The sequence below is a fragment of the Schistocerca piceifrons genome, chromosome 1 (assembly GCF_021461385.2).
Source record: "Schistocerca piceifrons isolate TAMUIC-IGC-003096 chromosome 1, iqSchPice1.1, whole genome shotgun sequence".
Classification (NCBI taxonomy): domain Eukaryota; kingdom Metazoa; phylum Arthropoda; class Insecta; order Orthoptera; family Acrididae; genus Schistocerca; species Schistocerca piceifrons.
This window is the reverse complement of record NC_060138.1, coordinates 800586101-800598518: the sequence shown is the minus strand read 5'-3', so window position 1 is coordinate 800598518 and position 12418 is coordinate 800586101. Positions and strand designations below refer to the sequence as shown.

Genomic DNA, 12418 nt, shown 5'->3' with positions numbered 1-12418 from the left:
ATATAGTAATACACTTATTTATTACAGTGATGATATGCATAAATGTACTACTGGAGAGTTGGTTCCCCACTCCAATGAAGAATATATCTGAACCATACTTTAAGGAATTAAGCACAAGATTAAACGCATGCTGGCATGTGATTGACAAAATGTAAAGAGGACACACTACATTAGATTCACACCAAGTATTGAGCGCTATTGACAGGGGCTCTCAAATTCATTAATCATTTCTACATTTACGGAAAGTTGTTGATAAGATTCCTCACAGGTGTCTCCCAATCAAATTGCATGTCTATGGAGGATCATCACAGTTGTGCTACTAGATTCGTGATTTCAAGTCAGAAAGATCACAGTCTGAAGTAACAGACAGAAAGGCACTGAATAAAAGAGAAATGATAACCGGCGTACCGCTAGAGACGTTACAGGTCTTCTGGTGTGCTTAATCTGTGTAAATGATGTAGCAGACAATCTGAGCAGCACTCTTAGATTGTCATTTACCGTCTCTTAAAGCTAATGGAAGACAAAAACCAATTGCAAAATCATTCAGATGAGATATCTTTGTGGTGTAAAAAGTGACTATTATAAACAATAAAAAATGTGTGTAGTGATAGGAATCCATCAAATTTCAGTTACACAGTAGATCAAACAAATTTAACAGCTGTCAATTCAACTAAATACCTAGGTATTACAATTACAAAATTTTTAACTGGAAGCGTCACAGAGATAATATTGTGGCGACAGCAAACCAAAGGCTGTGTTTTATTGGCTAAACATGTAGAAGATGTAAGAACCCCATTACATTACACTTGTCCATCCTCTTCTGGAATACTGCTGCATGGGGGATCGTTACCAGATAGGATTGATGGATGACATCGAAAAATTTCAAAGAAGTGCAGCTCGCTTTTTATTGTGGCAGAAAGGGGGGAAGAACATTATGGATATGACACACTAGTTGTCGCAGGAGTAATTAAAACAGAAATTTCTTACTATGGAGAGAACCTTTAAATTTCAATGACCAACTTTCCCCTAAAAATCTTACAGTATTTTGCTGGGTTCTACTATCATGTGGAGAAAAGACCATCCTAGTAAAATAAGAGAAATCAGAGCTCACATGGGAAGACTTAAGTTTTTGTTTTTCTGACTACCTGTTCAAGGGAGGAACCATAGAGAAATAGTCTGAAAGTGATTCGATGAAACCTGTGCACACCATTTAAGTGTAAATTGCACAGTATTCATGTACATGTAGGTTTTTACAAAATAAATAAAGCAATGAAATTCAAACTTGCAGTGATTTATTTAGATAAGTCATAGAATAACAGATTTCAAACCATAATATGAAATGCACCATTCAGTGTTTACTTGATGCTAGATGTTCAGCATGGTACTGATCCACTTTTAATAATACTGGGCAGTATGTTTTTTATTTGTCTGTCTTTCTTGGGTGTAGTACGATAGTACTGTCATTCTGGTTTTGCCTTTTGTCTACCTTGTCAGGCAATACTAAGAAACTTTAAAACAAAAATCTGTCTAAGAGACTTCTGTTGCTTGTCCATCGCATAATGACAAAATGAATAATAGAATGAAGATTGAAATTCTGAACTTTCATTTTACTGAACAAGATCATATTAAAGTTTCTTTTCGATGTCCGCCCAGATGCATATCTGTAAAATGTAAAAAGCAATTAAACCTATCAGCGTGGTCTCCACAGAAATTTATCCAAGAGATTGAAAGAGTCTAAAATGTCATCTTTTATGTAGTGGATTTGGTGAATTTGAAGACACATCATGCCCTAAGAACTAAATTTGACAAGAAATGAAGTATACTTACTTTTCCTTAAACAACTGACCATTATGCACTTGTATTTTTTAAGATAAATTAGTGTGGTATCCAAAAGGTATCAGTGCTTTATTGGTACATGCAAAATATGTTTTGTTTATTTTATTTTTTTATTTTAGTAATGTGATTATGAAAACCATCTTGTTTAAGCTAGTGCTCTAAAATTACATTTTCATATGATCTAAACCAAGTAGCCTGTGGTCTAGTGGCTGGCATTGCTGTCTCTGGATCATGGGGTTCCAGGTTCGACTCTTGGCCAGGTTGGAGATTTTCTCTGCCCAGGGGACTGGGTGTTTGTGTTGTCCTCACCATTTCATCATTCTGGAAAGTGGCGAGACTGGACTGTGCACATATTGAGACTTTGTACGGTCACTGATAACTACGTAGTTGAGTGCTCCACAAACCAAATATCCTCATCAGGTGTATTCTACAGATTAGGAAATAAAGATAGAAAGAAAATATTCATGAAATATTTTTCTAATCGTATACCAGTAATGGTGAACTGACATTGAAAATTAAACCTCAGAAATAAAATAGTTCCAGGATGTGTCAAATTGGTTCAAGTGGCTTGCCTAACTATGCCTAAGAGAAGTACAGCAAAGAAGACCAAATAGAATTGAAACACATGTATTACTGAAGAGGAACAGAACAGGAGGAAGTTCAAACAAAAGCTTTATTGTAGACAAGAAAAAAAAGTATTACAGATATTGTTGGAACCTCACACTAAATAGTAAGGCTTGTAAAGATATAAATCATTTGAACTTATTCATTCTTTCATTCAGTCAATAAACCTGTCTGTAGATCCTCTCAAGGAAAGCCTTCGGTGATATGGAACAAGTCATGGTAGACTTAAAAAAATATTGCTTTGATAATTTTACTCACACATCGTGTTATTGTTTTAATTTTCTGCTGTTCTCTTTTTATTCGGTCTTACATAATTTGTTTCTTGTTTGTATATTATATGCAGGTTATTAATTTGTTCAGATTTAAATTCAAGCATCCAAAGAAAAGATTATTTTGACATGGAAGAGTGTTATTGTTTGTATCTTCTGTAACATGACTGGTTTTACAAAACAGTACAGTATGCCCTGTATAGAAATATAGTGCTGTGTGTTTCCTCTTTCAGTATGGACAAATATCTCCACAGCTTGCCGTTAAGGTGATGCTTCAGTTTGACAAATCAATCAACAATGCGTTAGCAACAAGAGTGAAATCAAGGCTAACTTTCAAGGTATGTTGTATCTTTCTTTGTCCTGAAGAATTGAGGAAGTTGCCTGTATTAATTGATTGGAATAGGTGTCACATATTACTTATTATTCTGAGTTCTCATTTGCACATAGGGTCTTATACTTAATACTACTATTTACCCATGTGCCTTTCATTCTGCCAAGTACTTTTGCACTTGAGTGCCTTATATAGTTGGTGCAGGGCTATCCAGGCACCACTTTTAAACTATCTGTTTACATTGTTGTTTTTATCATGTTGAAACCAGCAATAATCTTTTTGCACTTGCTTACTATGTAAATTCCATATACCACATTTTACTTGTTTTGACACGTGAAATTAACAGTGGAAAACAAAAATTCAGAAAAATTTCTTGGCTTTGTGATTACAACTGCAAGCAGGTAGATACCTCTGGATGTTGCTAGCTATCTGTTGTTTCAGCCAACATTGTGCACACTATTGGGGAAATGCAGCAGTCTGCCAACATGGTACTCATTGAGGAACAATTTCTTGAAGGTCGTGTTGTAAATGGGAATGAACATTAGTCTTGTTGGGCCCTTATTTTAATTTTTCTTGCTAAGACCTAACTTAGAGCATTAAAAAGTGTTTTGTATATTCCTCATAATGTATTTGATGGGGTTGATCCCCGGTAAACATTCTGCTGCTTGCTCGGATGATAAAAAATGTATGCCAGCTGAAGCTATTACAGAAAGTACATATTGAGATTAAACAATGGAAAGTCCAAGTTGGAATATCAAGAGTATTATGAAAAGGATGCATTGCTACTCACCGTAAATATGACATTGAGTTGTGGACAGGTACAATGAAAAGACTGTTTACATATTGAGCTTGTAGGCCACAGCCTTCTTCAGAAATTGAAAAACACAAACACACACACACACACACACACACACACACACACACACACACACACAGAAGCAGGCATACGTCATGCATACTTCACCGCTATCTTGAGTAGGATATCCCATATTTCAGGGCACGATGAGAGAAATCAAAGCACTGATGAAGAATATGTTTCAGTTGTTCCAGTCTGGGATGATATTGGGTGACAAGGAGGGCATTTCTTTACAGCCAATTCTTGGGGTTGGTGGAGGATTTGGGATGTGTGTGGATAAGGCACAGGATATGTTAGTGGATTATTTTTTGGGGATAATGGATCATGGATACCAGTGCTGCAGCAAATAACCATTGCAAGTAACAAGGCAAGAACCACAGCAGAAATAACCAGGGAAAGGCTCCAAACTTTGGTGTGACAGGTACATATAATCTCTGACCATAGGACTTGATATCAGTCTACCACCTGGAGTGTGAACCTTTGTCAAAACCAGCCATTTGTGCTGTAGAAACATAAGAATTTTTTTAATCAGACTTCAGTTAAACACTCAAAGACAAAATCAACAGGCAAACAGGCATTAAGCCAAAAGTTGGTCACGAAAGCCTCAACAGTTTTGTATGACAGTTCTGTAACAGTGTAGCAGCTCAAGATCTGTAGATGTTTAACTTTGTACAGTTTGCCTCATTACATCAGCTACGCCGTCTGAGTATGAAGCTGTAAGTTTTGAAGTCCTTGTTTTGCTTTCTAATTGTGTGAGTCCTATAGTGTATGTGTTAGTGAGCCAGTTAGTGTAAGATCCAAATGCAAATTACTATCACGATCCAGTTATTTTACTGAAATTTCACCCCTACTCTGTCATAAAGCCCACTAAACTTTGCCAGTAGGTAGTTTGTGTACCAACTTTACTGTGGAAGTCTTTTTATATCTGCTGCCATTCTTGTTAAAAAGTGCTGCATCAATAATTGGAGAATATAATTGGCAGCACAGGTCAGAATAAAATAGCCAATGTTGTTCTTGTCTGGGCACATCTCACATTTCCTCTACCGTTTTGCTTCTGCGCCCCTGAATTGAAAATTATCTTGAACAGTCTATGCCCAGTCTTCTCTTGACTTGTAACTCCACAAAGTTCGTGATCAAGTGGTCTGATTAATAAGCACTACTCTTGCTATTCGTAATCATTTTGATATTTTGCTGTTCTTAACAGGCTTGTATTTTTTCCTTCTGTCAGAGGGGCAATGTAATTTTGCCCAACTGCCTTAGCCTTAGAGCCTGGAGATTATGGTGTACTAGTATGTGTGAGTTGTAGTTCTGTAAATGTATGTGTGTTTTCTTTATCTGATGAAGGACTTATTTGAAATCTGAACATTTTTAGCATTCTTTTTCATTCTGCCTGTCTGTGCGGTGAGTAACAACATATCTTTTCCATGTTATTATTTATTACTTCTGCAATAAGATTACTAAGGTAAATGAGGACTTCTGAGAAGTGAGAAGCATATGTAATTCCATAAAACCATGAGTGGCTGAAAAGACATTAAGTAAGGCATGCATTGATATGCTGTAACATGTGGATAAACTATCACCTTCTAAATTTCAGTAGTCATGCTGAGTATTTTCTCTATTTAGTAAGAATGTGTAGGGATATTTCAAAAACAGCTTATTGAGTATCATATTTTAATCTATTGATCTCTAAAATGAGTCTCTTGTTTTCTTAAGAACCTGCACATAGTATGAGACAGTCTTTCCAAAGAAATTGTGCAGCTTATGTAATATGATCCTCAGTGCTTTTAATTTTCTGTTTTGTTTCATTTGTCTTAAGGCTGGGAAATTAAATACATATCGTTTTTGTGACAATGTATGGACGTTTATGCTGAACGATGTGGAATTTCGTGAGGTGCAAGATCTTGCAAAAGCTGACAAAGTGAAAATTGTGGCTTGTGATGGTAAAAGTAAGTAATGTGTTTACTCTATTTTTAGAAGAAATAATAACTTGTAAAAAGATTATAACTGTCTTCAGTTAATTTTTGAATGTTCTGTGTACTTCAGCACTAGATAATAAAGTGTGACAATGTCTTACATTAATACCGTTTTAACCGTCGAGGTTCTAAATAATCAGTACAGAAGTTAGTCCGCAGCTCGTGGTCGTGCGGTAGCGTTCTCGCTTCCCACGCCCGGGTTCCCGGGTTCGATTCCCGGTGGGGTCAGGGATTTTATCTGCCTCGTGATGACTGGGTGTTGTGTGATGTCCTTGGGCTAGTTAGGTTTAAGTAGTTCTAAGTTCTAGGGGACTGATGACCATAGATGTTAAGTCCCATAGTGCTCAGAGCCAATACAGAAGTTAGATTTTAATTGAGTCATGTTTGGGAATAGTACCTACTACACTGAAGTAAAATAAAACTTCCATTGCAGTAAGAAAGATGACATCCTTAGAAGACAGTTACAGCAGATATATGACTTAATATCATTATCCTAACTGGATTTGGCTGTAGAACTTGTATTACTGTCACTTGTAATTGGAGGAAACTAATACTCCTTACTTTATCAGACTACTAACAGAGAGACCGACATTGCTTGATAGTGTAGACATGTTTCTCAGCTTTGCACGTAACTTGCTTTATTTTCATGGGGCATTTTGCATATGTGACAAATCAGCCACTCCCACAATTGTTGCTATGTTAACAAGAGAAATATTAACTGCAGCTTGAAGAGGAAGTTCAGTCATTTATATTCAGTGGGTAAATACGTAATAGATTTTATATATTATTATAATTGTCAGAGCACCATTCCTCATTAAAAGTTGTTTGCTGGAGATCATTGATGATATTCTAATATTGGAGATTTATTTCTGTCATACAGAAGAGCAGCTACATCTGTGAAAAGATAAAAATAATGAAGATGATTTAAGTGCAGAGATTGGCATGGGACAAACAGCCCATAACAATTAGAGAAAGGGAGAAGAAATGAGAGAAAGTAAGCTTTTAGGCATGTTCCAAGGAATGCAAGTTAAAGTTTGTCTGGCAGAACTTGAATGATAAACTTTGTGTTTGTGGGAGAAACAGCCTTGAATGGCAGTAATGTTTGTTATTGAGGTACATTGTGCACTAATTTATTATTAATGATTGGAGACCCATGTGAAATACATTGCAATATACTGTAGAGTATAAGGGTGATATTGTACAATATATTAAGAGACTGCAGAGTTTTAAAAATATACTATGCAATATATTGTGCCATGTAAGGTTGATACTTCATAATGGACAGTAATTCCAGCCAAAACGTTGTGATTTGAGGACATGCAAACAACTAATAAAGTTGTGCCATATGGATATGACTTCATCAGGAAAGACAGATGAAAGGAATCATCTGTTGAAGGTCATTCAGGGAGTACTTTGATGACGTATTTAGTACTTATTCAGTTGTTAGCTGTAGAAACATCCAACAAAAATGCTTAAGTGCAGGGAAATATCACTGCAACTGCTCATTTGTTCATTTCAGAAGTTTAAATTATTTATTACAGAAATACACTATTTTGCCCATAGCCACTTCCTCCTCTTTCTTTTCTTTTTGCATCACATAGCAATTGCAACCACAATACATGTAAGTCCTACATCATAGAGTGCCAATATGTTTGCTTCAAAGACAATATTCTAACAGATGTCCCACGCATAAATATTGTGCAGTAATATTGTACTGTTCTTGGCCTTGTATTTTGCACAGTACATTGACGCAATGTCATTGTGCAGTAAATATTGAGTGGATGAGGACCTTATACATGAGAAATGGTTACCTTGAAGACTGTGGTGTGAGAAAGGGCATTTGGCAACAAAGTCAAGTGATAAAATGAAATTTGCCAAATCGTGGAAAAGTTGAAACTCGTTCTAGATAAGATAAATGCTGACTGTAATACATAGGACATGAATCCCTGCAAAAACATAAAATTTAGTTTTGATTATGAATAGCTTGTCCTCTAGGATGCCTGACAACAGCAGGTCACATTTGGGATCTGAAGTCTATTGGAAGCCTCAGATCTCTCTTGCTTCATGTGCCAGTGACTAGTTTCCTTAAGAATGTGTGTGTGTGTGTGTGTGTGTGTGTGTGTGTGTGTGTGTGTGTGTGTGTGTAGTGGTTAATAGGTAGCCTTAGACTGACTGTTGACAGAAAAGATATTTTCTGACATAGTATTTAGTAACCTCGGGACTCTCTCTGTAACTCTGGGGGAGGGGGGGGGGGGGGGGGAGAACCTGTTCATTGAATGAGGAAGCTTGTTTGTTAGTGTTCCTTTTTGGGAAATGTGATAATGGTTGCAGCATTACTTAATAGCAATGTTTATGAACAGATTAAAGAAAGGATGAGGTTTGTTACAAGTTTGGAATAAGTAAAAATATATGTCTCACATGTTCTTTCTATGCCCAAGGCATTGATAAAGCAAAGATAAGAAAAAGAACTTTTATGAATCTGTTTTACAATGTCACAAAAATATTTGGGCATTCTGCAAAATATAATATGATCAGTCTGCTACATGCACTTCTAACCATTTTGGACTTTTTTCTGTTTCAGATCACAGTAATGACTAGCATCAGAAATCTCCAGAAGAATCATGATCATTGTCTACATTGCTCAGGTTTTGTTTTGTGTAATTTTTGCTTAATAAGACTGTTTTGTTACGGCTCTAAAACTGTGACACTTCCTTTCATGAAAAACTTTTAAGTGATAGTAATTTTGTTTGTAATTAACATATACAGAGTTCCAAACAAATACAATTTGTTGAAGCACAATCCAACATTACCAGTAGAATGTGTTTCCCACCTGTAACCCATGTTTGTTTGTATCTTGGAGTTTGTAAATGTTGTTTAGTTATATGTTGTGTAATGTTAAAAAAATAAAAATAAACTAATCTCTGTTACAGTATTGTATATTTTGTTTATGTTTTGTCAGTAACTGAAAATTACAAGATTTAAATATATTTATATAATTATGTACAGGGCTGTGATCAAGTACTCGTTGAAATTAAAGTTCCTGGCAGACCAAAATTGTATGTCACTTGAACATTGCATTGTGGAGAGCAGTAACTAAAGCCTTGTCCCTCTGTGTAAGAGGCAACAAGTAACGAAAAGCCACATAAATCCAGGAAGATCAGTACTATAGGAAGACAGAAGACAGATCCCAAGTACAGATTCCCTCTTTCCCACTGCCACAAGATCCCTCCCTAGGTTGTACTTTGCTGGTGGTCCAGCGGATAGTGGTGTTTGTTGATACTGCAGAATAGTGACCGCCAGTTTACTGAGATGGCTACTCCCTGAAAATTGGCTCCGATTTCTCACGTTGACAAACTTTGCCAGCCACCAATATCCTTCCACTGTTCCCCACCTGAAAACTGTCAGCAGCTGGGCCTCCAAGGACCCACGAAAATAAATCTGGGTGTATTGGTAATGTCGCTGCCAATCATACATATAGTCAATTAACATAAGTGACACTACAAAAGTATAGACTACCCACTGCTACAGAAATGACACGGGCATTCCAGTATTAAAAAAAAAAAAAAAAAAAGTCACCTACACAGCCAGATGACACAACCTTTTCAGTCCTTCACTTCTACAACAAGTTATTGGGTTGGACAGAAGAGCAAGAGCTGTCCTTATCTATGGTCATGTCACGACAGATGGCCACAACCATTAATTGCATTTTCTGTTCATATCATGTGTAACAATTGGTGTTTTTGGGTTCCTCTTGTGTGTCCCATTCAGTTAAATTACTTTCATCAGATTTCTCTCCAGTATTCCAGTCACTAAACACACAAGTAGAGAGAGTGATCTCAGGTTGTCCTCGTCATGTAAAACCACCCTTCACTTCCAATCAAGCCACAAAGTCTGAGTTTTTATTATTATTCATTTTATTTTATTCTTTTTCCATTCTATGTGTCTGAAAGATCCCATCCTTTGCTCCTATTCCATTGGAGGACTCTATGGTAAGCCCTCCATACCAAAAATTTTGAAATCTTATTACATCTTATTTAGTAACAGTGGCATACTAGGGCCTAAAGTCTGCATGAGTTACCAACTCTGTGGATGTAACAAAAAATTGCTAAGTTTTGTGGAATCAGATGTAAAAGTACTTTTTTCCCCTGTCAATTCGTGCCTGACATGGGAGCAGGCAGGCAATTTGAGTGCTTAAAGGCTGGGGTGAACCTTTTGCATGCATGTCCACACTTTACCACCAAAATACAGTGTAAACAAAAATTATTCTCACTATATGTGAGACTGTGATATCAATGATCTTAGTTTGATATATACCACTGTCTCTTCTAACATGTTCTCTCATGTGACATGAGATATTTGCAATTTTGTTTTTGCAGTGTGTAACGAATCAGCCCAAACAAATACTAATCGTCACATCTTTCGTGTGATGCTTAATGTCAACAGAAAACCTATCTGTTTCCGAATACAAACAAAACTATTTTTGAGACAGAATTCTACAAGCCCATTCGATAGGACAGTCCCAAATTAGTTTAGTGAAATATTTGTTTATTGATATGTATTAACAGGGACAATAAAACAGGAAGAGTAAGCAGTAGTGAGTGAGTAGCTCTGCTACTGGTGGTAGCAGACAGGAGCAAGGTGGTACATAAGTCTGGGTAAGTTCAAGTTTTACTCTTCGTGTCAATACATGTCAATTAAGAACTACCGCACTAGACTAATTTTGGAATACCCTGTCTAGTGGGCACATAAAATTCGGCATTGAAAATCAATTCCTTCGACACTGCACGTCTCATGAAACATATAATGAGAAGTATTCATTTGGACCAACTCCACCTACAAACTGTAAATACGAAATTGTAAGTAACTGCTGTAAGAAGAGAGAAAATGAGCCTGATGACTCCTAGGAGACAACCTGTATATATTTTTTGGGTTTGTGCAGGGGGCATTGTTAACATAGCTCGTCGTAAGCGAATTGTTTTTACAATTTGGTTGTGCAGTGAAGATTATGGTGCTTATATTATTTTGTGATAAGTAGAGATTTGAGGTTGTAAAATAAAGAAAACAATCCTTTATTGGTGAAGATACTGTGATCATAAAAAATTGAGATTGTGGGTGCAGGAGAAATCTGGTTCAGAATCTCCTGGATTTTTTTCCACAAAATGTTTAGCTGAATGTATGTACCAATGCAAGTATATTAAATTATAGTTTCTTGTGAGATGACATTCTTCAGTCAGTCATAAGTATTTACAACAAAGACATGGCAGTTACATTTGTTAAATCTTGTAAATGTGCTTTAAAATGGTATGTCTTATGGCAGTTTATGGCCACAATAGTGTTGCTGTCAACATTGCTGCAATAGATGGCAATTTTGCCATATGGCTGGGCAATATGGCTGAAGTTGCAGGTAATTGCCAAGGATTTGCTCACCAAGGGTGGGCAATATTTTGTATTGTGGTAATATCTGTCTGTCCGCATCTGTAAGCATTTACCTCTTGCTCTCACCTTTGTCTCCTACTTCTCTCACTGATAGTGTTGCAGTCAAGTGTCTGAATGAAAACAATATAGTTTCGTTTTTGCTTATTTTGACACACTAATGCCAAGTGCAAGGCAAAAATGTTGCATAGGAAGAGTGGAAGTGCAGGTGGATCTTCAGCTACATAGTTTTCATTTGTGTCACATGTTTGATCCTATCTCGAGAAGCAGGAATTGATAGTATAAACAGTTGTGTGAGAGCAAAAATAAAATAAAATTTACATTGTTATTTTAAGATTCCTGTAATGAAATCTTCCAGTCTTTCTACCAAAGCATTACATACTTCCACTACTATGAAACTTTATGACTAGTGAACTTTAAAGTGGTACATTAAACTTCGTATTAATCGTCACCATCAGGTTGTAACTGGTGCCAATTCTCTTGTATTTATATCAGTCTTAGCAGATCTTGGACCAGTTGCTTGTACGAGATATTTGAAAACATTTTTTGACATTCTGGTAAAATTATGGCACAACTATGAGTCCACTAGTTAAATTTTCTGAAGCATTCTGTTGTGACCTTCACCTTAGTTAAGTTTAGGTGGGCAAGTTCCATGTGGGTTATCGATCCTGTCCTTCCTGCAGATTATCTAATTGCAGTTGCAGAATTGTTTGCCGGCCGAAGTGGCCGAGCGGTTATAGGCGCTACAGTCTGGAACCGTGCAACTGCTACGGTCGCAGGTTCGAATCCTGCCTCGGGCATGGATGTGTGTGATGTCCTTAGGTTAGTTAGGTTTAAGTAGTTCTGAGTTCTAGGGGACTTATGACCTCAGCAGTTGAGTCCCATAGTGCTCAGAGCCATTTGAACCATTTTGTACCAGAATTTGTTTTTGAGATAGGACATGGGTTTCTGTCAATAGGGCAGCATAAGCACAATGGGAATTCTTCTTGGATTTAGTATTGTGAGAAATACCATTGGTATTCCAATTCACAATCTTAAACGGCATTGTGTAATAAATCCAATCCATTGGAAATGTTAATGGTAGCAGGTCAGATGG

The 12418-nt window shown here is 36.7% G+C and overlaps 1 protein-coding gene across 1 annotated transcript in view; it reads left to right on the top strand.

The window, feature by feature from the left end:
* The window catches only part of LOC124713747 (transcription initiation factor IIA subunit 2), a 42547-nt gene extending 33721 nt beyond the window's left edge, over positions 1 to 8826 (top strand). Inside the window, exons 2-4 of the mRNA XM_047242969.1 lie at positions 2963 to 3067; positions 5733 to 5862; positions 8471 to 8826. Coding sequence (XP_047098925.1) covers positions 2963 to 3067; positions 5733 to 5862; positions 8471 to 8487 — 252 coding nt within the window. The 3' untranslated portion in view covers positions 8488 to 8826. The remainder of the gene's footprint in view (positions 1 to 2962; positions 3068 to 5732; positions 5863 to 8470) is intronic.
* The last annotated feature ends 3592 nt before the right edge of the window (positions 8827 to 12418 follow it).